We start from the raw sequence: 26583 nt of genomic DNA, 5'->3' as shown, positions 1-26583 counted from the left end.
TTATTATCCTATAGCATTGGCTGTCAATGCTGGGATGTCTAAGACACGTCTAAAATAAAGTGCTACAGTGGCTAGGAAAAATGGATTTTAGGGTAGGCCAAAAATCAAATTTTCTCTTTCATTCAACGACGGACAGCTCTTGATCTTCATAAACATTGGGACGTCCCAAAGCAGTGTAAACATGAGGGGTGGGAACAGCAAACAAATTACACAGGCTAAACAGTAGCCAACCAGGCAACAGGAGGTAACCTAAAAAAAAAAAAAAAAAAGATACACCCTCAAAGAGGATCAAGTCCTCTGAGCAGCAGCCTGCAAAACCTTGCAGCTAAAAGAAGTATCCACAGATGCCAACACATCCACTTTTTTGTGAAAGTGTGCACCAATGACAGGTGGCAGCCTTGCAAACCTGCATCACTGATGCCTGACGATGGAAGGCACGGGAGGCACTACGCACCTTGCCAGGGAAAGGAGGAACCTGACCCCTGATGGAATATGCCTGAATTACTGTCTGTCTGATCCATCTGGAAATGGTCGCAGAGGAAGCAGACAACCCTTTTCGAGGCCCATCCGCAAGCACAAAGAGTGAGTCTGACTTCCTAAAAGACTCCGTAGCTGCCAGGTACACCCTAATTGCCCGGACCACATCCAAGGCATGCAGGGCAATTTCTTTTGGATGTTTTGGCCTGGGACACAAGGAATACAACACAACACAATGTCTTCATTCAAATGAAAAATCAAAGACAACCTTTGGGAGGAACGGTGGACAGGGGCAAAGGCCACCTTCTGAGACAGCATGAGCAAGAGAATCTCCCATAGATTCTCAAAGGGAGGCTCCTGGACGACCGAAAGCACCAAAAGGTGGCAACGAAGACTGCACTGGAGGAACCAAATGTTGGACACCCTAAAGAAAGGTTTGCGTTTAGAGGCCCAAAGGCACACCCGAACATCACAACTCTGATGTGCACAACAGTCAAAGTGTGAGGACAGATGTCTACTGCTATCTCTGAAAGGGGAACTGTTTCTCCTCATACTCCACTATGGGGCAACCCCCTCTTACCACATCGCCATTCCATACCGCACCCTAATTTGTTGGCCAGGCTTGGTATTAAGAAGTTGTGGCAGATCATGCCGGAGGGACAACTCCTACCGTTCAATAGCTTAAAACTGTTAGTCTTCCCTTGTGGATGTTCTTTTGCTATCTAAAGCTACGCCACGCTGTCCAGACACAATTCTCAACTCTGGTCATGGTGACCTGGCATTTCGTCATTTCCAGCAATTCTAACAGAATCCTATCGTCCCTATACCTTAGGATCTCGAGTCATGATGCGGGCAAGGGTATTCGTCTATTTAACATATGGCAGGGAGATATACCTTCCCTTACCTCTGAGGACTGGGATGAGGGACTTCAGCAATATATTCCACTGGTTATCTCAGCTAGAGACAGATACATTCAACTCAAGTTTTTCCATAGGGTGTATTATACTCTGCTAAAGCTCTCGAGAATCTACCCTTCTAAATCTGAATGCCCCAAGTGTCGGATTGAGACTGGCACATTTATACACGTAGTATGGTCTTGCCCACCGATTCAACAATTTTGGAGGGAAGTGGTGAATGAGAAACTCTATGGGGAGACTATCTGTTCCCATGGACCCGAGGATACTCTTACTGGGTATCTACGACACTGTAGCTCCCAACACACAAGACTATGTGTGTTCTACACAGTCTTTTATCCCAGAAAGCACTTTCTATCTCAATGGAAACAGACTTGGTTTTACCTCTTTATAAGCTCATCTTTTTATGAGCAGAAGATGTTCACAAAAATTTGTGAAAATCTGGGAGGCCTGGGGGGAAGTCTAGCTCCCTGGACCTCTAATGGATTACCTTGCGCGGTGATCAATGGTGTGATGTATTTTGACTGTCCCTCCTCCCTCACCAGATCAGCGTGCCAAGCCCAGCAAGGTCAGTCCGGAGCCACTAAGATGACCAGAATGCCTCCTGCCTCAACACTGCATAGAAGTCTTGGCAGAAGCTTGAGAGGAGGGAAGGTGCAAATCAGACGATACTGACCCCACGGGAGAGGATTCCGTGTCCGAGCCACAAACCTCTACACCTTTCTATTAACGCCAACCAATCCACAACAGATGAAGAGACCACCCCCTTTGGTCCAACGCCTGCAGTTTTGCACCCCGCATATGTATACGACAGAGGGGGCTGGAACGAATAGTTCTGCCCATCTTAGAACGCTGGCTACCTCCAGAGCTGTCATCCCTGAAGATGTTCCGTCCAATGGTCCAGGCACAGTCTGATTGCTTGGAGTTCCAAGACATCGATCGGTAGTCTGCACCCTTCTAGTTTCCAGCTCCCTTGAGCAGAATTTTTGCCGAGGCCCCCTCCCCAGCCGAACAGGCTGGCATCCGTGGTGACCACTGTCCAATACAAGGAGAGGAAGAATTTGGACTGCCCAAGAACGAAACCACCATATCAAGGACTCCCTCGTTCCCAGGCTCAGCCAGATCGGATTGTCCAGAGACTGTGGAGTCTTGTCCCATTTGGCCAGAATCTCCCTTTGTAGGGACCTCGTATGGAACTGTACAAAGAGAACTGCCTCGAAGGTAGACACCATAAGGCATCTGGACAGCAGGAGACGACTCGCAGCATGCAATTTCTGGGAGTTTGTTCAGAGGAAGGAGCACTCTGGTTAAGGCCGAGTCCAGAGTCAGACCCAGGTAGTCCAGCTTTGTGGAAGGAACCAGAGCAGAATTCTGAAAATTCAGAATCCAGCCGAACTCCCTCAGAGTTCGTATGATGATTTCCAGGTTTTCCACCAGACTCTGCTCGCAGAAGGTCATCCAAGTAGCCCAGTACTGCGATCTTTCGTTGGCGTAACAATGCTAGCACCGGGGCTAACACTTTTGTGAAGACCCAAGGAGCAGAGGCGAGAGAAAAAGGGTAACGCCACAAACTGATAATGTTCCTCTCCCACGGCAAAGCGAAGGAAGCACTGGTGACAAGCACATATTGGGAAGTGAAGGTAAGCATCCTTGATGTCGATAGGGGCAAAAAAAATCCCCCTGATGCAGGGATGCCACCACCGTGCAAACAGATTTCATCCTGAACTTCTGCACTCCTACAAAGCAGTTCAGCGCCTTGAGGTCCAGGCTAGGATGCACCTTGCCATCCTTCCTAGTAACTGTAAACCGGTTTGAGTGAACCGGGATAATCACCCCTTGAAGCAACAGGTCTTGTACTGCCCCAAACAGACCCTGTAATTGGTCTGGGAACAGGCGCAAGCTGGAAAGAAAGAACCTTGCCGGGGGACAAGAGTGAAACTTGATCTGGTAGCTGAGCTGAATGACTTTGTGGATCCACTTGTCTTGTACCAGGGAAGTCCATGGGACCGGAAACCAACAAAGATGTCCCCCCACCCCCAATACGGGTAAGGGAGCACCTTCATGTTGAAGGAGCCTTGTCCGCAGGTCTGGACAAACCCGCTTTAGACTTGCCAGACCAGGTTCATTTGGATCCTCCAGAAGAGACCCTGAAAGGCTTTGAGTCCTTGTCAGTCGACCCTGAGGGACGAAAAAAAAAAACTTCTTATGAGCCGAGAAGGAGGGTCCACGTCTACGATGAGGTTTCTTGCCCTTAGTAGCCTGCAGAAGAAAAGTACTCTTTCCCCCTGTGAGACCAGGGTAGCCCCAAGCAGGCGATCCCCCTTGAAAGGGGAGATTAGTCAAGGCCGTTTTAGAAGTCTGGTCCGCAGAACAGCATTTAAGCCAAAAGACACGCAGAAGGACCACCACTGCCGAAACAGAGAGCCGAGCCACATCCAAAGAGGAATCACAGATAAACTGCAACCCCTGGATGAGATGGTCTGCCAGCTCAGCAAAGGAAAGGGGGAGCTGTTCTCCCTCCAGGTCACGGCGTAAAAGCTTAGCCCATTCGGTCAGAGTTTGCGATACCAGGGCAATGGTGAATACCGGCCTCAGTGTCAAACCAGCCAGACTGTACATATTGCGGGCAACAGCCCACGCTACGGGACCCCACCAAAAGTCTAAAACCCTGCAAAGGGACAACCCCCACTGTGCTGGCAGCATCACCCAGTCGCCAAGCACAAAGCGATCCTCAACAGAGAGGGAGAGAACCCCACCAGACTTGCCACCCAGCAGAAAAAAGGAATCTGCACTTCATGTGCGACGATCAGGATGAGGGACAAAAGAAAGGAGGTTGCCTGACGGGAAGGAGGGAACCGGGGGGTCCGACCGTCCCAAGGAAGGGCCCACGTCCACCCCAAAACCCTCTAGGCGAAGAGGGGGGACAGCTACTCACTATACTACAAACCAGACGGGCACTGCTCCAGACAGAACCCCTTGCCGCTGAAATTGGGGGGTGGGTCAGTCAGAAGTAACGCTGTGACTCGACTCGGGCGGAGAGCCGGTCATATGCGACCTTGCGTGGCGTTTAACTCGCAGGCCAACCCCCATCCAGGGGGGCTAGCGTGGAGCTGAGGTTGGCGTGCGCTCGCTGGCCAAACTGGAGTGACCACTGGATCTAGATTATGCAGCCCTTCCCCCAGTTGATTGTAGATCTCACAAGAAAAGACCAGGAGAAAAAATTTCTATCTGAAAGGAAAACAATTGCCAGGACCAGATATCCCAGCAAGGAACTAGGTCCTTAGATCCTGACTAGGCAGAAATAAACTGAGTACCTATAACGGGAAGAGGGAGTATACCCCCTGGGACTGCCCATAAGCGTAGCCAGATTCTTTTTCGGCCTAGTGTCCTACTCCTGTAGGGGGCAGTATAACCCAAGGGTTATGAAGATCAGGAACTGTATCCATCGATGAACGAAAGAGAAATGTAAAATTTCACAGGATACTTCTCCAGCTAGAGATTTCATCTGCTTCAGCAAATCTGTCCCCCCCCCCCCCCCCCCAATTAGAATCCCTTCTAAAAAGACAGGAAACACAGCTCTGGCCCACTGGTGGGAAGACACTCAGGTTATGGGGGGTGAGAGATGCAATCAGACCTCAACTTCACTGTTATTTCTTCTTTACCTAGCAAATAAAATGAAAACCTTTACTGAGAGAAATTTTCAGCAGTAGCAGCTTTTATATTTCTAGTAATACAGGTTTGCTCTAAGAAGAGTGGGAAGGGGCCTCAGCTCTTGGTCATGTGAACAAAAGGCAGCTTTGCATGGTTGATGCCAGCAACCAACTGCACTGCTGCAGCAGTTTCTGCAACAGCTTTTTTTTTCCTGTTTTTCTAGTTTGTGCACACTTGCACATGACCTCTCCCATTTCTGCCAAGTAAAGCAGACCTTACTTTAAAGAGACAGAATTTAAAGCAGATTAAACACCTAGAGGATGAGGGGCCTTACCCTTCTATTAGGCACATTAATAATAACGGAGGCCCATTCTTCCTCTATATTCATATTTGAGATTACCACTGCTACATGCATAACCCCTTGGCTTCACATTACCTTCTATAGAAAGCTTTCTTCCTATAAGAAATGTAGGCAAATTATAACAAAACTAGCTTGAAGTGCAAAAGAAATAGATCTATATATATATATATATATATATTTTTTGTTAATGAAGAAAAATAAAGTCTAAATATAGTATCTAAAATATGTAACTATTAATATACATCAGCAGCACATTTCAACTCTTCCCTGCAAATTCTAAGCAACAGTTTGAGAGTCATGTAAGAAAATTGGCGCTCAGGAAACCACTAATATAACTCAGCCAATCAGAAGAAAAAATATGCAATAACTTTGTATGCAGACAGTCTCTTGCAAACAATGAATTGTCAGGATATAGAAAGGACTCCCAAGGCCCTAGAAAAGCTCACAAATAGCAGCAGGAAGAATGAGCTTATATTTACAAACTTGCCTGATATTCCTAGAGATATTAAAGGAGCTAGCATTTACCTTTGAACAGGCTATACGAACTCATTCTATTCCTCAATGGTGTCAGCTCCTCCCCTCTGTCATTACGAGTAACAATTCAAAGATAATCTGTCATCTGCATAGTAGATAGTTATATTGTGACATAATTAATCACCAATATCAGATCGGCTTTTCCCTGTGGTGTGCGTTCCCATACAAAATCACAAATCTGTAACTTTACGTATGATTTATAGTATCCTTGCTTTGGCCTGGCTAAAGACCTAGGCCTCATGCACACAGAGCGTTTTGAAAAAAAATTAGCTGCAAAGCCAGTCTGACGCCATGAAATATCAGCTGTAAAAACGTGCTTTTAGAAGCGTTTTGTATTGGCATTAATGCATGTTTTAGCCGGCTTTCTCTGCCCTCTTCTATTTTCCAACCTCAAATCCAACTATTACAGCTTAAAAACGTCTGACATGGCCTAACACTGTATGCAGCCTTTAGCAGCGTCAGGCGTTTTTACAACCTAACACTGCTGCTCCAGAACGCAGTGGCCCTGAGTTTTTTTTACAGCTTGAAAATGCCTATGCCACTTACAGCTCCTAAAAGCCTATGTGTGCATGAGGCCATAGAATAATATGGAGGGGCGTTTTTAAACAGAAAAAAAAAATGTCTGACGCCCCTAAAAGCCGCTGTAAAAATGCCCTGTGTGCATGAGGCCTAAAACTCAGTGTATTAATTCACCAGGGAGAGAGCAATTTCTTCCCATGCTTTAGTGAGGATCCCAGCCAGGCTCATCCTACAAGATGGCTCTGGTATTAATGAATGATAACAATATGCTCTCTTTAAGAACTTTTTAAACAACTGGTAACTCCACCTCCCCCCCCCCCCCCCCACAAAAAAAAAAAAAAAGATTAAAATGCTCTATAAACACCCTACATTATGAAAATGGCCTCAAAAGCCTCAGTTCTCTTTGCAATACCTCATAACTGAAGTACAGCCAAACAGATATTATTCAGGTCTGGACACATGATGAGCAGTCTGCAGCTCCATGCAGGAGAGCGCAGACTGGGGAGAGATAATCACTGATGAAACCTGCTGTGAGGCGAGCTGCCTAGTGTGGTCGACTGCTGGACTCCAGGTGAGTGCGCTTCCCCGGCATCATCACAGCTCCTGGCTCCCCCGGTCCTGGGAAGGTCCTCTTGTGTGATCGTCCATTTGCAGAGCCGCGCTGCCACTTACAGATGTCTTCATTCAGGATGTCCCGAATATGCTGCACTATCAGGTTTATGGCAACTGTGGAAAGAAGATGCATTCAGTCATTTATATATTTTTTTTGGCAAAAGGTTTAATAAAAACTTTAAAGTTTAAAAATGTTTTCTAAAGTATTGAAAATATAACATAGTTATTCATTAGATTGCCAATATGTTCAAGAATATAAAACGCATATAAACAGAATATGTAGGCATAACGGATATATTGTTAATGCTGAAACATTTACTCAAACATAGGAACAATAAATCCCATTGGGACCAAACTGTAATAGAAGTTGTTCCTAATAAGGAAGGAAGGGGAAAAAAAAAAGGGGGGGCACAAGGTAGAGAGGGGGAAACTATCTTTCCTAACGCAATATGTCGATAAAGTATATTCAACTCCTAATAAAGTCTTTCAGGTAATTAGAAGCTTTTGGGTGTTCCAGCCAGGCTTTCCATACCTTTAACATACTTTGTGGTGGTAATGTTCTTATTAGCCAGCATCAGTTCATAGTAAGCATGCGTATTCAATCCTAAAATAACCTCAGAGAGGTTGGGAACTACATTGGATTTCCACACCTCAGCTATGGTGAGCCTTGCTGCCATTAGAATTTTGGTAACAATAGTTCTATAGTACAATGTGGGGATTGTACATTTTTCAATGGACTTGTGCAGAAATCAGAGACTTTATAAATCAGAGTACTGAATTAAAATCTAATTTGTGTTCTATGACTCAAGTCCTTCACAGCCCTTCCCTTTACATCAAAGCCCTCATTACATCAGTGTCCTTAGTCTCCTCTTTAACATCACAGCCCCCCCCCCCCCCCATTTACATCACAATTCCACCCTCTCACATCATAGCCACCGCCCCCTCAAATCACAGCCACACCCCCCCTCAAATCACAGCCACACCACCCCCAATTATATATCAGCTCTCTCTCTCCCCACTGACATCACAGCCACCCTATATATCACATCCCCACAATATCACTGCTCAACCCTCCACAATCATCCCCCTTACAGTAATACATTAACACAGCACAACAGAGGGCAGGAGGTATGGCATGGTGGACTTCGTGTCTGTATGTACTTGCCTGCCTGCTGCTGCAGCTGTTAAACACACAGCACAGGGGGAATGGGAGCTGCCCAACTCTTCTTGTTAAAAACCTAGTGATTGCTTGCTAGGATAGCCTTGCATCCTAGCAACCCATTGCCCACTTGTTATTATGAAAGGTTGGTGAGCTTCCACTCCACCTGTAGACCTTCACCTGTAGTTTAACTCCCAGGAAAGGTCTGTGTGTTCACAGCGGCAGACAGGCGAGTCCATACAGATGAGGAGTCCACCCTGCCGTGCCTCCTGCCCTCTGCTGTGTTATGACTTTTAACAGCAAGAGGAGTCCACTTAGGCTGCTAAGTGGTGCGGCCATGGTCAAGACAGAATTTTCACTCAGTCCGTGTCTGGACTGCTGTTGCTATTCAGTGACACCCGGTTTAGATAAACCTTGTATCAGATTTGCAATCTAGGAATGTGATTCTTATGATTCTCTGCAGAGAAACTTCCAAGTCCACCTTATTTCCTTTGAGTATTATGGAGCCTGCTATTTTTTATGCACCTTCTCAAACACTAGTTGCCTGGGCTTCTGTGCTGATCTATGGCATTAAGAGTCAGAAAACAAGTATGCAGATCAGCAAGTCAGTGTAAAATCAATGAACCTTAGCCATTACTTCTTGAGTAGAGACTCAGAACGGAGATCAGCATGACAACCAGGCAAGTTGCCTTTGCAGAACAAAAACCAACAATGGCAGCGTCCGTGTCTCTCAGTAAAGATTCCATTAATAAAAGGATCATAATTTATAGAAAACCTGTAATGAGGCAATACATGGGCTTATCACTGCTGAACTACTTTAGAAAATACCAGTTCTCATGGGTCTTCATTATTTTTATTGGATTTAACTTGTGCCATGTCATCTGTGTACTGCAAGAACCCCTTAAAAAAATTCACTGAAAAGAGAATACTAGGCTGGCTGTCTATGATGCACACTAAGGCCTTTTTTTTTTTTTAGGCCCGAGAGTTGCACTTTTCTTTTTTTTTTTTTTTTAATCCTTGCATTGCTAAACCACCAGCAAAAAAAAAAAAAGGCATTCTGCATCTTTAGAAGTGATCAGGGGTCTGGAAAGGTCACTTCTACAAAAATTAGCAGATAGAGACAGGTGCCAGATTCATATATGCGCTCACAGCTGCTATTGCAACCTTCTACCACCCTCCCATAACAGTTACAGCTGGGGAAGTAAAAGGATTAAAAAAGAGTCCAGCAACCACAGGGTCTACTTATCTTAACCGTACAGTACAGGTGATTGGATACTGGCAAAGCTTTGCTGGACACACTTACCTATTTTCAGCTCACTTCAGTCCAGTCTGGTCACATGATCTCTGTTAGCCAGCGGTGCCTACAGGGGAAAGGTGTGGGTGCTCCAACAATGGCTTCAATGTCTTGGAGCAGTGATATGACCCGAAGCCTTCAATGGCCCATCCCTTGACGCCGCTCCCTCCTCTGTGCTGAAGCCACACTTAGCTGACACAAGGGAGCCGTGACTGAAGCGGCCTAAAAATAGGGAAGGATATACATCTTTCTTACCCAGGTTAGTTAGTAAAGGTGTTGGGGTTAAGCTGGAATTCCACGTTAGCTGAGCTTGGTGGGGTTATGCCTGGGAGAAGATTACGTTTATTGTTTTGGGGAGAGGGTTTGCCAGTATCCACCATATTGGCAGCACAGGCCAAGTAGTCATGTAGTATCTGTGTCCTGGGATGTACAATTAAGAAATTGTATTTTATTAATTTGTTTAAAAAAGGCAATCCTTTACGCTTTAGTAAGTTAATTGTCATTCAGTTAGGGTTTACATCTAATTTATTGCCCCTATCAGCAGATTGAGGAATAAACAGGACTAACAAAGTAACTTACCCATGTTGTCCACTCCGCGTGGGATAATCACATCTGCATACTTCTTGGTCTAAAGCAAAGCAACATTAGATGCTTAAAAAGAATTTATGGATGTACATATTTTTTTTTTAACAAAGCCATTCTGTTTTGTGCATTTAATGTGTACATTAAACGATCAACAGATTCTCATTTACATTATAATGTATGCCAAGTTTGAACTTTGCATTGCACTTTCCATGGATGCAGAATATCTTATTATAATGTGTTTAGGTTGAGGACAAGCAGGTCAAACCCAGTCTTTTGCTGTGATTTGCGTTTAAACGCATGTGCTTTGAGGGCCACAGTGTTCAAATGTGACAGCCAGTGTTTGACAACAATGCTCACGTATGTACACAACTCCCTATGATTTTATATTCACATTTCTAGGGAGCTGGTGGAGCTCTGGACTTCTTTTCGCAAGTTATCCAGTCTACTCCTAGTTGCTTTGTTGAAAAAAAAACTGTCTGCAGAACTCCACAGCTCAAATTTACATAAATGAATGAGTTCAGAGCAATGAACAGCCTTAGGCTAGGTTCACACCTGTGTAGGGGGGTGCCTCTGCTGGACCTGCACAAATTCCTGCAGCTACTCACACAGCAAAATGTGGGACCCGCTGGCAGGTGTCATTAATCCTAATGTCACTCAGTCCGTACTGGAAATCACACCCACACGGAGAAGCGTGCTGTACTTGCAGTTCCTGTGCGGGCTTTGATTTCCAAAATAGTGCAGGGATTTCTTTCCTGCGTTTCACAGGGCACAGAACCATTCAACCATTCAAATGAATGAGCTGTCGTTCCAGAGAAAGAACGGTCCGGCACAAGTGTGAACCTAGCCTTATGGAGTGTCAGAGGCTGAAGGTTGGCAGTTCCTGCTATGCTCTCTCTTTAGATAGCCCATAAGGATTCATGGCACCAGTGCCGTCTTTAAGTTTATTTGCAAAACAAACATTTTAAAAGTAAAAAAGCAAAAGTATTTTATTGCAGTCTGTGTCCCCACTAGGGAGATTTTCACAACCACAATATACTATTATAATAGTATATATATTGTATTTTTACTATTCTAACTTAAAAGCATTACATTTCCTTTTAATACCAAAATAGGAAAACAACTGGAATCCGCACAGTGAAAACAACTGGAATCCGCACAGTGAAAACAATGTTTTTAGGAGTTATCTCACCCTAATAAAGCTCAACCTGTGCCACCAGCTTCCATTCCAATAATGTCTTTTTATTAATATATATATATCTTTACTATATAGAGCAAGCTTCCTTTCATAATAAAGACCACCGCCAAATGATGCCCAGTTTGCCCTGAACAAAACAAGGTAGAATTCACCTGGATACACTAAGTAGTTGAAAATATATTTTTACTAACATACCAGAGTTGCAAAACTGGTTTCCAGCATTAGGATTTGGTTGGACCTTTGTCCTTAAGGGGCTAAAGTAAAAGAGAATAAACAGAAGGAAGAGGGCATTTCTGGTACATGTTCCAGAACGCCATCCCAAACCTGGCCTGCCCTGACCTGGAACAAGTCTGCAGGACGGCAGACTTCAATTGTTGCATGCTTTTTCTGGGGTCAGAGACACAGTAAAGGTGTTGGCTCCAGAGCCATCAATTTAATACTAGCCTCATTATTAGCAACAAGTCAATGGCAGTGCTTCTATTTCTCCTTTTTCCAGATTCACTTCATAGCAGGAAGGATAAAACACATTTTTGTTTTAGGAAAACAGCTCAATTTTACATCATCAGTTTTCTCAGCTTCAGAAAAACAAAATTGTTTAAAGGTTTTATTTTCAGATTCAAAGTTCAACCCCAGGAATTTTAAAAAATTCACCTTGCAGTTGAAAGTCACTATAAAGTGAACCTGTCACAGCGTGGGGTATACTTAATCAGAACCACACAGCAGCACAGGTAAGCCCCAACTAAGGTTTATGGGGAGGTACTGCACAGGCAGCACCAGACAAGATTTCAGGCAGTGCCCGGCAAAATTTCCAAAGAAGGTTGTAAACACGAACTAAGTCCAGCAGAAAGGTAACTAAGCACCCAGGTGAGGGAGAGAAGATTTAGAGTAGGGGCCTATGGAGAAGGGACTGGAGAGTATTTTTCCATGTCTGATAACTGCTGCTCTAAAACTTTTCGGTTATGGGCAAGCAAGTCAAACAGCCCTGTCTGCTCACAAAGGGCAGCAACATTGCCGTTCACGTATTATCAACAGCTGCCATTTTCAATTGAGGATCCAAGCAGCAGATGATTGGTGGCACAGGAAAATATTGTTTTTTTAGAGGATGTCCAGGAGAGGATGGGCAGAGCTGGGTTGGGATTTTTTCTTTCTTAGTTGTGACAGGTTAGCTGTCAAAGTGCAGCAGAATACAGGCAAACACAGGAAGGTATAACATTTGAAACTATAAGCAACACATCAAATAGTAACTGGACACCATTACCGGTAGAGAAAACTCTTCAAAAGCCGGCTTCACAAAGGTGGTGTACTGGGTAAGAATCTGCTCCAGGTCTCGTCCCCTCTTCATATCACGCAGAACTGCCAATAAAGCAAGAATGAATGCTCTTTATGTAAACACCATAAAAGTATATTCAAATCGCATATTACGCTTTTGTTTTACAGCTATGGTTTGATTTTCTAACTAGTCAAAACTGGGGAAAAACTGGACAAAGATTTAGTTATTCTCATTCATGTCAAAGCCAGTTTAAGGCCTTGACACTGTGCACTGTCTTTTTAAAGGGACTGTCAGCACACATGAAAAGCAGACCCCCCCCCCAATTTGTCTCTTTTTTATTATAAGTATTATCATTAACACAACCATTACTGCAAGGCAAAAAATGTGAATTGGCTCTAAAACAGAAAACAAAATGTCAATCTATTTCTTCCATATGTGGGCAAGTGTAAACCCAGTCATTGAAATGGAACTTCGTTCTCCCAATCAATATTAATTTTAATCCTTGTGCTGCTAGAATTAGTAAATAGATAGGAAAGTATATCAAATTTATTTGTTTTAAACTTTTTTTTTTTTACATTTTTTCTGTTACTTCCTGGTTTCCTGCCTAGGCAAATGATGTCATCATCCCAGGAGTCTTCAGGGGGGAGGAGGGGTTTTCTCAGTTAAGCACACTCTCCTGCATGCATACTTGAGCTAAGGGCAGGAAGTAAATGCTGCATGAATCATTTGCCCTTACTGAAGATGGCCAAGGCTAAAAATGCTAGGAGGTGTTTTTCAAAGTGACTTCTCACCAAAATAAAGCATGGAGACATGGATGGATGGGGGAGTTTGCTTTGAATATTAAACATGGATTAAATAGCGTTTTTGGTTTGTGGTGCTCGCATGCAGTGAAGATCCGCTTTAAAATCTCATAATTTTGAAAGGTTAAAGAGTAGGTTCACTGTGACGAACGCCCATTTGCTGGGACTTCCCCACGGGCTACTGGAGGAGTGTGGAGGCCAGCCTCCTTCCCACAGACTACAGGCCCTGGCTTGTAGGGGAGCACGGCTCTGTGTGTGGGTGTATGCTGGGGGACCCTTGGAGTACTGTTATTTTGAATTCAAGTCCCTGTCACCCCAAGCGACACAGACTCTACGCCTAAGTTGCCTACAACAAAGGACTTCACACAATGAGAGACTAAACAGATGTTAATGACATAAGACTCCGCTATGGTATACTGGGGGGATGTGAATTGACACTTCTAATAAGGTGTGTAAAAAATGGAGACAGGCAGTCTACGAGCCTATGTCTTCTGCTTTCATCTGTGTAGAGGTGGTGTGTGTTCACACTTCTAGGAATGCCTATTCGGCTAGGTTTTGGGCTTGTTGTTTGTTGAGTCAATTATGATAATGCTAATCTTGTCTGAGCCTGCAATGTCATTCACCTATTGTTTCTGTCCAGATGGCCAGGTATGTTAAAATTATGTTCTGTCTACAATACATTTGCATGATGTAATCAAGCACCTAAGACTGTATATATTGGAAGTGAGTTGTTAAACAAAGAGTCTTTGTTTTTACCCTTCATCGAGCTTAGGCTGATGTTTGGGGGGGGATTGGGGGCAATAGTCACTGCATCACGTGGGATTCGGGAGACCTAAGACGGAAATACTTGTTCGAAGTATTGGGGGGTCCGTTACATTCACCTTTACCAAAAACCAGCCTATGCAGATAAGGGGCGTCTGTAGATAAAAACAATCTGGGCAGCTTGGACTAAAGTTGAATAATACCCCTGCTATAGGTGTAGGCCATTTGCAGGCCTCCTGAAGCCTGACTGAAATACTCCTAGTTGTTACTGCTCCCTTCCTCCATCACAGGAGCGGGCTCTTAAATACTGAGCTCAAAGCTACTGCATCAGAGTAGAGAAAGAGCATGCGAGGGGGTTTGAATCAGAGAAAAAGCTCACTTCCTTGATGGTGGAGGCGAGCAATAACGACTAAGCCTCACTTAGCAACCTTCTGGGAGTATTCCAGTCAGACTTCATGAGGTATGGAGGTATCGTACACCTATAGCAAGGGTATCCTTCAACTTTAGTCAGAGTTGCACAGTTTATTTTTATCTACAAACACCTCTTACCTGCATAGGCAGATTTTTTTTTTTTGTAAAGGAGAACTAACCCTTTAATGTTGTGAATTCTTTAATTATTCCCTGGTGATCCTACCATAAGGTCCTTGTTCAGGCCCTTCCTGTTATAGAATGACAGCACTGTCCCATTTTCACAACTGTTCTCCTGCATTTTACCACACACAGGATTCTGATGGAGAATACAAGTGGCCATTTCATGCTCAGCGTTGTCACTCATACTCATACTCAACACTGCCAGGCATGGTCCACAAGTGTTACCATCGGGCAACACAGCCAGGCATGGTCCACAAGTGTTACCATCGGGCAACACAGCCAGGCATGGTCCACAAGTGTTACCATCGGGAAACCTATCTTGAGAAATGGCATGCAGCTATTGCTGGAATGCATGTAGACAGGAACTGGTACAGCATTAGGATCAGCAAAACATATGCAAAAAGGACTAAAACAGGATGACAAGAAGTATTTTAGTTTAAAAAAAGGCAATTGTTTAGGATACACACAGCTATTAACATTTACATATACTTTAAACTTATGCTTGAACTTGAACATAGATTGTTGTACTTAATAAAGTCGTATTCCAGCCAAAAAAGTGACAGATTAGAACCTATGGCAGGTTTTTATTGCTGTTTAAGACAGGTTGGTAAGATTTTTATTCACTACCTGCCTAACCTTTCACCAGCCTATCCAAATTTAACAATTTGATTGCAGCTCTTTAATGATTGGTACAGCATCCAGATCATCTTGGAGCTGAATGCATCAATGGGCTATAAAAGCTTCTAACTGCCCACAAGCTTCCTCAATTGATCTCAAGGGACTGTCTGTTAAGCATCTGTTTGCCTTAGATAAGCACTTTTAGCATTCTTCCCATTATTCCATTACAAATAACATATAAATTCAAATAGAAGATGAACTCCTTATTGCTGGCCTCACTCTTTCTTCCCCTAGATGAAACAGTCCAGTCGAGGCTCAAAAAAACCCCAAAACATACTGCCCTGGATGCTGGTCCACAGTCAATGCAGTGTAAGTGATGCTTTGGTGTAACTGATGCTATAAAAAAAACATACAATATAGGATAATCTCACCTCTGCGGGAGAGCCGGACATCGGAGTCTGTGTCTACAAACAGCTTAAGGTGGAACATGTCTCGGATCTCTTGGTTGTAGAAAGTCAAAATGCCCTCGAAGAGCAACACATCAGGAGGGTACACTCTTGTGGTCTCTGGTAATCTGGGAAAGAGAGCAAAGTAAGGCAAAGCTTCCACCTTCCAAAGCCAAGCAGATGATACCTTTCCCATGTTCCCCTGATGCCTCATTCCTTTGTGGAAGACCTTGGAAATACAGTCAGGTCCATAAATATTGGGACATCGACACAATTCTAATCTTTTTGGCTCTATACACCACCACAATGGATTTGAAATGAAACAAACAAGATGTGCTTTGACTGCAGACTTTCAGCTTTAATTTGAGGGTATTTACATCCAAATCAGCTGAAAGGTGTAGGAATTACAACAGTTTGTATATGTGCCTCCCCCTTTTTAAGGGACCAAAAGTAATGGGACAATTGGCTGCTCAGCTGTTCCATGACCAGGTGTGTGTTATTCCCTCATTATCCCATTTACAAGGAGCAGATAAAAGGTCCAGAGTTCATTTCAAGTGTGCTATTTGCATTTGGAATCTGTTGCCGTCAACTCTCAATAGGAGATCAAAAGAGCTGTCACTATCAGTGAAGCAAGCCATCATTAGGCTAAAAAACAAACCCATCAGAGAGATAGCAAAAACATTAGGTGTGGCAAAATCAACTGTTTGGAACATCCTTAAAAAGAAAGAATGCACCGGGGAGCTCAGAAACACCAAAATACCCAGAAGACCACGGAAAACAACTGTGGTGGATGACCGAAGAATTATTTCCCTGGTGAAGAAAACACCCTTCACAACAGTTGGCCAGATCAAGAACACTCTTCAGGAAGTAGGTGTATGTGTGTCAAAGTCAACAATCAAGAGAAGACTTCACCAGAATGAATACAGAGGGTTCACCACAAGATGTAAACCATTGGTGAGCCTCAAAAACAGGAAGGCCAGATTAGAGTTTGCCAAACAACCTCTAAAAAAGCCTTCACAGTTCTGGAACAACATCCTATGGACAGATGAGACTAAGATCAACTTGTACCAGAGTGATGGGAAGAGAAGAGTATGGAGAAGGAAAGGAACTGCTCATGATCCAAAGCATACCACCTCATCAGTGAAGCATGGTGGTGGTAGTGTCATGGCATGGGCATGTATGGCTGCCAATGGAACTGGTTCTCTTGTATTTATTGATGATGTGACTGCTGACAAAAGCAGCAGGATGAATTCTGAAGTGTTTCGTGCAATATTATCTGCTCGTATTCAGCCAAATGCTTCAGAACTCATTGGATGGCGCTTCACAGTGCAGATGGACAATGACCCGAAGCATACTGCGAAACCAACCAAATAGTTTTTTAAGGGAAAGAAGTGGAATGTTATGTAATGGCCAAGTCAACCTGAATCCGATTGAGCATGCATTTCACTTGCTGAAGACAAAACTGAAGGGAAAATGCCCCAAGAACAAGCAGGAACTGAAGACAGTTGCAGTAGAGGCCTGGCAGGGCATCATCAGGGATGAAACCCAGCGTCTGGTGATGTCTAGGAGTTCCAGACTTCAGGCTGTAATTGACTGCAAAGGATTTGCAACCAAATATTAAAAAGTGAAAGTTTGATTTATGATTGTTAACCACTTAAGCCCCGGAAGATTTTACCCCCTTCCTGACCAGGGGGTATTTTGCGATTCGGCACTGCGTGACTTTAACGGACAATTGCGCGGTCGCGCGCCGCTGTACCTAAACGAATTTGGCGTCCTTTTTTTCCCACAAACAGAGCTTTCTTTTGGTGGTATTTGATCACCTGTGCGATTTTTTGATCACGTGCTATAAACAAAAAAAGAGCGTCAATTTTGCAAAAATAACAATATTTTTCACATTTTTTATATGAAATTGCCCAAAAAAAAAAATGTAAAAAAATGGATTTTTGTAAGATCTTACCGTAAAATCCTTTTCTCTTAGCTCATTGACAGACGTAGTCCTCGGTGATACAGCACCTTCGGGTTATGTTGCCTCCACAGGAGCAGGACTAGACAGGAAATTAAAAAGCTCTGGCCACACCCTAGGGGCAGTCCCAGAGGGTATATCCTCTCTCTCTCTCTGCCTCAGCAAATCAGTTATGTGAAAAAGCAGTCTTTAGAGATTTTAACCCAACCCAACTCAAAAAACAGAGGGGCGGGGACTACGTCTGTCAATGAGCTAAGAGAAAAGGATTTTACGGTAAGATCTTACAAAAATCCATTTTTCTCTAGCGCTCATTGACAGACGTAGTCCTCGGTGATACAGCACCTTCGGGACGTCCCAGAGCAGTATCACAAATGAGGGGTGGGAAAATGAAAATCAAATCCCAATCTAGAAGGCCCAACCGGTGCCAACTAGAAGTTTACAATGCTCATCCTTAAAGATGAGACTCAACAAAAAAGAGAAAAAAATTTTTTTTTCAAACAGAAAAAAACCCTCGAGGTAGACCACCGGTCTCCTCAAATTGCGGCCTGCAAAACCTTGCGGCCAAATGAGGCATCCGCCGATGCCGTCACATCAATTTTATAGAACTTTGTAAAGGTATGTACCGACGACCAGGTGGCCGCCTTACATACCTGGACCACTGACGCCTGATGGCGAAAGGCCCAGGAAGTACTGAGCGCTCGAGTGGAGTGCGCCCTAACAGGGAACGGAGGACTCTGACCCTTAATAGAATAAGCCTGTACCACCGTTTGTCTAATCCATTTAGCAATGGTCGCGGCAGATGCAGGCAAACCCTTTCTGGGGCCATCCGTGATCACAAAAAGAGAATCCGTCTTACGGAATGATTCCGTAGCTTTCAGGTATACCCTGATTGCCCGAACCACATCTAAGGAATGCAACGCATGTTCCCGATGATGCTTGGGCTGAGGACACAAGGAAGGTAGTACAATATCTTCATTCAGATGAAAATCTGAAACCACCTTAGGAAGAAAAGATGGCTTAGGATGAAGTACTACCTTATCCCTATGAATCACTAGGTATGGGGACTGGCATGATAATGCAGCCAGTTCTGACACCCTGTGAGCAGAAGTAATAGCCACCAAGAAGGCCACCTTCTGGGATAAAGTAAGCAAGGGAATCTCCCTGATGTTTTCAAAGGGAGGTTTCTGTAGAACCGACAAAACCAAATTAAGATCCCAGGGCGGTAAGGGCGCGCGGACTGGTGGAGCCAGGTGCCGCACCCCCTGGATGAAATTCCGCACCAAGGACTTGGTAGCTAAAGGCTTCTGAAAGAAGATTGCTAATGCTGAAACTTGACCCTTGATGGTGCTCAAGGCTAGCTTCTGCTCAACCCCTTGTTGCAAAAAGGCCAATATTCGAGTCACCGAATAGGTACGTGGAGGAAATCCTAAAGATTCGCACCACACAATATAAGTCTTCCATGTGTGATAATAGACCTTGCTGGAAGTCGCTTTCCTTGCTTTAATAAGGGTAGGAATGACTGAAGCTGACAAACCTCTGTCCTTCAGTACTTGGGTCTCAATGGCCAGGCCATTAAAACCAGCGACTGTAAAGCATGATGGTAAATTGGTCCTTGAGACCACAGACACTCCCTGAGACGAAGTTCCCACGGAACGTCTGCGACTAGCATGTCCAAGTCGGCCAGGCCGGCTTGAGGAGGCCAGCCTAGAATTTCTAGGACCACTGGCGCTGATAGAATCTGAACCAGGCGTCCCTAGAGGTATCTGGCCCCGACCATCCGAGAAAGTCTGGTCGTTTTCTGTTCCCACACATTTATCAGATACCTGATTGTTATCAGGAAGGGTGATCTTTTCTGGTTGAACCTCAGGGACCGAAGTCACCCGACTAGAGGCTACTTGGCCTATCTGGTCAACCAGATCCGATTCCTGTGAGGTATAGGGACTAATCTTAGGAAAAGGTAAAGAAAAAGATCTATTCAGGGAACGGTAACTACCGCTTCCTGTAGTACTTAAATGTTGGAAGGGAAGAATCGCACCGGTAGTAGTGGTTGATGCTCGATCTAATGTCCTGAATACCGGTGAAAACGTCCCCCCACCCTGAAACTGGTTGGGGGCGCACCTTCAGGCTGTGTACTCCTTTGCTTCGGGTTTGGCTGGGTTGGTCCTCTGCTTGTCCGACCAGCCCTTCTTGAACCCTCCTGGAGGAGTCTTGCCTTTCCCGCTTGTACCAGCCGGGCGCCCTTTATGGGCGGTAAAGAAAGGTCCTCGCTTGTTGCGAGGTCCCTTAGCTTTAGCAGCCTGTGGCAAAAAAGTGCTCTTGCCCCCAGTGGCATCCTTAATGATTTCATCTAGGTTGGCCCCAAATAGACGATTCCCCTGAAAAGGGAGATTTGTCAAGGTCTTTTTGGAACCTAGGTCAGCTGACCAGCATTTTAACCACAGCACACGTCTGAGGATGACCGATGACATAGATGCATGCCCTAATAAGGGAGTAGTGTCCAAGGCTGCGTCACAGATAAACTGTAGCCCTTGTATAATCTGTTCCATCAAATCAGATGTCTCCTGGGGAATATCTTTTCCCCTAAGGTCTTGGCGTACCATTCTCGCCCATTCCGTAAGTGTCTGGGAAACTAGACCAATAACAATTACTGGTCTAAATGCTGACCCTATCAGAGAGAAGATGGTGCGGGACTCTGCTTCCATCTTTCGATCCACCGGATCCTTAAAGGACGAAGTGTCCTTTACTGGGATAACCGTGGCCTTATTCAGCCTGGAAATAGGTGGATCCACCACTTGTGGTACCGTCCATTTCTTAATGATGGATTCCTCAAACGGATAGCGTCTAGCAATACGCTTGGAAATAGTAAAGGTACGTTTAGAATGCTCCCATTCTCCTTTAATCTGATTACCGAAACACTTGGGTACAGGAAAAACCTTCACCGTTTTGATGGGCTTATTAGTACCAAAAGGAATCTCTGTTTCAGTTGCCTCTGCCGGTAAAGCCTCAAGTTTTAAGGTTTCCTGCACTGCCACAACTAGTGCGTCCACCAATGCTTCTTCCTGAATTATAGCGGGAGAAGAAACGTCCTCCTCACTGTCTGAGGGGGCTTTACCTGAGACAACAGCCCTTGCAGAGGAACCTGCAACTGCAGTGACCATCTCTGAATCTGAGCCAGAGGTGTCAGATAGTATAGGGGTAGGCGGGGGTCGCTTCCTTGACCCCCGTCCCTGACAGGCCGCCTCCACCCGAGCCACCATAGACTCCAAGATTGCTGTAAATGACTCTACACTCTGTGCACCGGCGGGTCCCGTGGCCCCCTCGAGGGAAACAGGTGGGGGAATATGTGTGGCAGGGTCCATGATAATTCCAGTCACTTCCTGGATAATATAATTCAAAAATAAAAAACTTTTTTTTTTTTTTTTTTCAGACCCCCAGCACCACAAAAAACCCCTTAGTGTTACCTGCTAGGGATCCCTATCGATCGAGAGAGAGAGAGATAGACCCCCAGGCTCACCACTTGATGCTCAGAGTCTAACTGCAACAGGTTACAGCGCTGTCTTGACAAACAGGAAGTCTTTTGGCTGGCTGCCCAGGAAGAAAGGAGGCGGCTCCGCCCCTCTGCACGCCTTCCGGCGCCTCCCCTAGCTCCACGAGGTGTTTGGATCACCTCAAACATGGCCGCCCCCATGCTGGAGACACGAGGCTACGCCAAAATGGCGGTTCGTGCGATCCAGCAAAAAAAAATGGCGGCGGCCTGTACTGAATAGCGGTGTGCTGCAGGGCACACAACACTCTCTCTGCATGGGGATTTGGCGTGGTTGGCGGTACCGGCCCTGGCGGACCGCATGGCCATTCGGGAGGCCTGCTAATAGCTGGAGATCTGATTTAGGAAGGCAGTCTACATGTCCGTGGCTTCTGACTGGTAGGTAGCTTATTCTTATCACCGTAAGATTCCCAGAATGCCACTGATTACAATCTTTTTAACATGTATACAATTAGATTGTTAGCTCCCAAACCAAGCCTCCTGGCTTTTTGCACATAAAATCACACTCAAAGTAGGAGGATCTGTGTCATTTATAGGATAGAGAGGGACTCTATCTTACCATACAGAGAGGGGCCCGCGTTCACCACAAGACCCGTCAGGGGAAAAGGGGGAACATACTACTCACCATACCGGAACCAGGCGGGCACCAACTCCTGACAGTACCCCTCTCCACCGGGGCGGGAGGGCTGTCGACCGATATGGACGCCGTGACTCATGGTCTTTGGCGTTTCAGCGAGACGTTTAACTCGCGGGGTCAGTCCTTTAATGGGACTTTGTCGCGGCCGACCCAGCGCGGAGCTATGGCCTGCACGCGCTCGTAGGCTGAACTGGGGTGACCACCGGATCTCAACATCCAGCCCGTCGCCCAGTTCAGCTTTCTTGCTTGAAGATCTCACAGGAACACTGGAGAAAAAAAGCTGTCTAAAAAAATCTTTTAAGAAAAAAATCTTGCTAGGACCTAAGATCCCAGCAAGGTATCTAGGTCCTTACTCCTAACTAGACAGAAAATAACTGATTTGCTGAGGCAGAGAGAGAGAGGATATACCCTCTGGGACTGCCCCTAGGGCAGTGATGGCAAACCTTGGCACCCCAGATGTTTTGGAACTACATTTCCCATGATGCTCATGCACTCTGCAGTGTAGTTGAGCATTATGGGAAATGTAGTTCCAAAACATCTGGGGTGCCAAGGTTCGCCATCACTGCCCTAGGGTGTGGCCAGAGCTTTTTAATTTCCTGTCTAGTCCTGCTCCTGTGGAGGCAACATAACCCAAAGGTGCTGTATCACCGAGGACTACGTCTGTCAATGAGCGCTAGAGAAATCTAATTTTTTTAACATTTTCGGCCAATTTGTTTTATGCTACCTATGTTTGGTAAAAAAAAAAAAAAAAATCGCAAAAAGCGTATTTTGATTGGTTTGCGCAAAAGTTATCGCGTTTACTAACAAAGGGAAAGATTTTTGTCATTTTTGTTTTTTTTTTTTAACGCGTAATGGCGGCGATCTGCGATTTTTTTTGCGGTACTGCGACATTGCGGCGGATAGATCGGACCCTTGACTGACATATTTGACACTTTTGGGGTTACCAGTGACATTTCTACAGTAATCAGTGCTATACATATGCACTGTTACTGTAAAAATACACTGGCAGTGAAGGGGTTAACTTTTTTTTGAAAGGGAGGGGCTGTGTGTGTCCCTAGGGGCGTGCTTTCTACTGTGATTGGCTGTGGCTTCAGATGTATGGAGAGTGATCAACGGTTCTACATAGTAGAACCGTATGATCATCCTCCATACACAGGGGAGAATGACAGGCAGCTTGTTTACACAAGCCACCTGACTTTCTCCCTCTCCCCCGCCGATCGCAGAGTGGCCGGCGGACATCGGGTCCGCCGGGTCACACGCGCGGGGGGGGGGGGGGTCCGTGACCACGCGGGAGCGGGAGTGCGCCTCCGGGGGCGCGCGCTCGCTCGCTCCCTAGACCCTCACAAGCAAGCGACGTAGCCCTACGAGCCTGTGAGGGGCTGACTGCCGACGTAGATCGGCGTTATGCAGTCGGCAAGTGGTTAATCTGTCCCATTACTTTTTGTCCCTTAAAAAGTGGGAGGCACATATACAAACTGTTGTAATTCCTACACCGTTCACCTGATTTGGATGTAAATACCCTCAAATTAAAACTGAAAGTCTGCCGTTAAAGCACATCTTGTTTGTTTCATTTCAAATCCATTGTGGTGGTGTATAGAGCCAAAAAGATTAGAATTGTGTCAATGTCCCAATATTTATGGACCTGACTGTATCTGCTGCTTACAGATATGGGATAGTTTTACTCCTGTGATAGCCTTAATGACCAGTCACCAGTGATGAATAGTGTCACATGGGGAGGAGCGGGAGGTCAATTATCATGTGTAAGCTCTGACACTGTCCCAACACAGAACTTACATCAAGGGCAGACACCTTTAGATATCCAATATTAGTTTTAGTAGCCAGAAAGGCTCTTGTTTCACTCTGATTTAGCTTATTTTGTTAGTAGGCCAAATGTGATTTTATGGCCAAGTGATACTAAATGCTATGTACTGCCAGTGGAATGACAGTTAGCAGGGCTTAGCCATATACCAGACCTCAATAACAAAGTCTAACTCAATCAGAAAGGGGCAAAAAAAAAGAGGCCTTTTTCTGGTTTACCCACTAAACTACCTCCTTTGAAATGACAACATGGTAGATGAATATATTTGGCATGCTGTTTATAAACAGCAATTCTGAAAGTTCGTACCTGAATGGCTGTGATCCAAGCAGTCGTTCAACAGCTCAGATCACAGGCACAATGTACATAGCTGACCAGTACAGCGCTGTACTTTGTGATCACTGTGATGGCCAATCACAGTGATCACAAATATAAACATTCTAGAGTTTACATTTAAGAGCCTTCCCCTTTTTATGTTATATGAGAGAGAGGGAGGGGTTTGTAGTCCTAACAAACTTCTTGTCTTAGGGTGATGAAGCATACAGTACAGTGAGTGAGTGGAAGCGTGCTACTGGTAGGATCACCAGGTGAAATAAAGGAAAATGGTCTGGGGGGGAACTAATCCACCACTTTCCAAGGACTGGTAGGTTGGATTAGGGGTGCACCGATCTGACTTTTCTTGTCCCAATACCGATATCTGGCATTGTGTATCTGCCGATACCGATCCGGAACTACACACATACACAATATGCATGCGGCTGCAGTACAGAGCAAAGCCACTGCTTCATGTGTACGGCTCCTCCATTCACAGGCGGAGTGCATCTGATATCACCGGACCTATACAGGAAGTAGCGGCTCCCATCCCATACTTCTATTGCACCAAGTAAAGGACGGCTGAGCCGGGACTCAGCCAAACCGGATCGGCCCGTGGATTGGTTAATTTTACCGATCCCCCAATGCAACTATTGTGGCAGTATCAGCGCCTATATCCGATCCTAATATCGGATCGGTGCATCCCTAGGTTGGACTACATTACATTGGTGTTCTTTTAGTTTAGATACATTTTAATAAAGGTAATAACTGACATCTAGTGGTGTCTAAGACAGGATTTTCACATTTACAGTTTAAAAACAGTGTACAGGTTTACTTTCAGAATACATCAGTGGATAAGGACCCTGCTATGGGTGCATGGAAGGAGCTAGGAAATTTAATAAGAAAAGCCAGTGGATTAATCAACCCAACAATATATCAGTTTTTGGTGGCCTTGTCCTTCAGCAACATCCAAACTAAAAGATAGATTTGAGAATCAATTAGATCACCGCAACATACACAATCCGTGAAAAACACGGAATGGTTTTTATCTATAAAAAAAGCCTTTAAAAACATGGAACAGTTTAATAAAAAAAAAATATATATATATATAATTCTAAGAATTGGAAATGAGAATACTTTAGTATTTCAATTTTTTTAATAATGAATAAAAAGTTACCACATTCACTCAAGTTCCAATTCGTCAGCTTTTGATATCATTGAAAATTGAAATGATATAATTGTAAAGGGGAAGACCTACCTTGAATGAGTAACAAAGTCATATGTCGGCACGCTCACTATTTGTCCCTCTAGAATGCTTGTGAGAGTTTTGTGCATCAAATCATTATCAAACGCATCTGTAACAGTCATGACATGTTTATCTACAGTATACTAAACAGCAGAAGTACAAAAGAATCAGAGTACAAAAGAGATACACCACTGACTGGACTGGAGGCCTGTGATGTAGTGCTGCAGTCAGTGCTGGGCCAAACGGCCCCCCCAATAGTGATTTCCCCCCCACTGCTGCAGTCCTAGTCAGTACTTTCCTCCAGGTCCTAAGCTGAGTGGCTGCCCTGCTACATTGTCAGCACAAGGGGTTGCTCGCTCAGTAAAGGCACCATTCAGAACACCAAAGGATGAAAAGTATTCTAGAATTGTACGAGGTGAAGTTACAATCTCCACTTTGTCCAAAGAACACACTGAGAAAAATGCAAGGCATTCTGTGGATGGTGACTATGCCAAGCGAGCGACACCCTGTGGGTGCTACACAGCATGGCAAAGGCTCAGCATGGGACCTGGAATAGGGTGACAATCACTGTAGTATTTTGGAATACTAGAGTCATTTCCTGCTTCCACAGCAGCCCCATAGGTATAGCATATGCATATTTTCACTGTCCCTAGCTGGACAAATGTAACTGTGTAATACAATCCACATCTTAAGTTCATCTTTAAAATCAATGAAAAATATTGGACTAGCACAGGGGATAGCCTAACAACATTCATATTTTGCCTCATTTGCACAGAATGCATGTAGGTGCATTGGGAGAAATGCTATGCAAATTTTGTAGTTACACCCCATGTGTTCTGCTCTGTATATACCAGTGCAAGTCAGGCCAGCTGAGGTCCCATTTCAAGGAACGTAACCACTATTTAAAGTTATATTGCTTTATCTCAGCAGTCTTTAAGAAGAATGTTGACTGCATTTGTCTAATATACAAATGGCTATAAAAAAAATCAACAGATGTATGCATGAAGAGTCCTTACAGACATCACATTACAGGATCAACAAGCAAGAAAATATTCAAAAGTCAAGTAAAAAAATTATTTCAGGTAAACATTGTAATAGCAATACAATGTGACTTCTTTCTGTGGGGTCTGGGTACGTTTCAAATATCACTTAATTTAAAGTGATTGTAAAGTCTCAGCTTTTTTAACAAACAAGTTATACTTACCTCCTCTGTGCAGTGGATTTGCAGAGCAGCCCTGATCCTCCTCTTCTCGGGTCTCGCTGCTTCTACCGCCTCC

At 44.6% G+C, this 26583-nt stretch overlaps 1 protein-coding gene across 2 annotated transcripts in view; it reads right to left on the bottom strand.

Annotated features, from left to right (window-relative positions):
• Positions 1-6825: 6825 nt before the first annotated feature.
• UCK1 (uridine-cytidine kinase 1) overlaps positions 6826-26583 on the bottom strand; it is a 37403-nt gene continuing 17645 nt past the window's right edge. For both annotated transcript variants that reach the window (XM_082264654.1, XM_082264655.1), the window contains exons 3-7: positions 25319-25415; positions 15774-15916; positions 12560-12654; positions 10101-10149; positions 6826-7182 (exon numbers count right to left, since the gene is read on the bottom strand). In XM_082264654.1, coding sequence (XP_082120780.1) covers positions 7001-7182; positions 10101-10149; positions 12560-12654; positions 15774-15916; positions 25319-25415 — 566 coding nt within the window. In that variant the 3' untranslated portion in view covers positions 6826-7000. The remainder of the gene's footprint in view (positions 7183-10100; positions 10150-12559; positions 12655-15773; positions 15917-25318; positions 25416-26583) is intronic.

This window comes from Pelophylax lessonae (assembly GCF_965119305.1).
Source record: "Pelophylax lessonae genome assembly, chromosome: 7".
Lineage (NCBI taxonomy): Eukaryota > Metazoa > Chordata > Amphibia > Anura > Ranidae > Pelophylax > Pelophylax lessonae.
The sequence above is the reverse complement of the archived record's forward strand: the minus strand, read 5'-3'. Positions and strand labels throughout refer to the sequence as shown.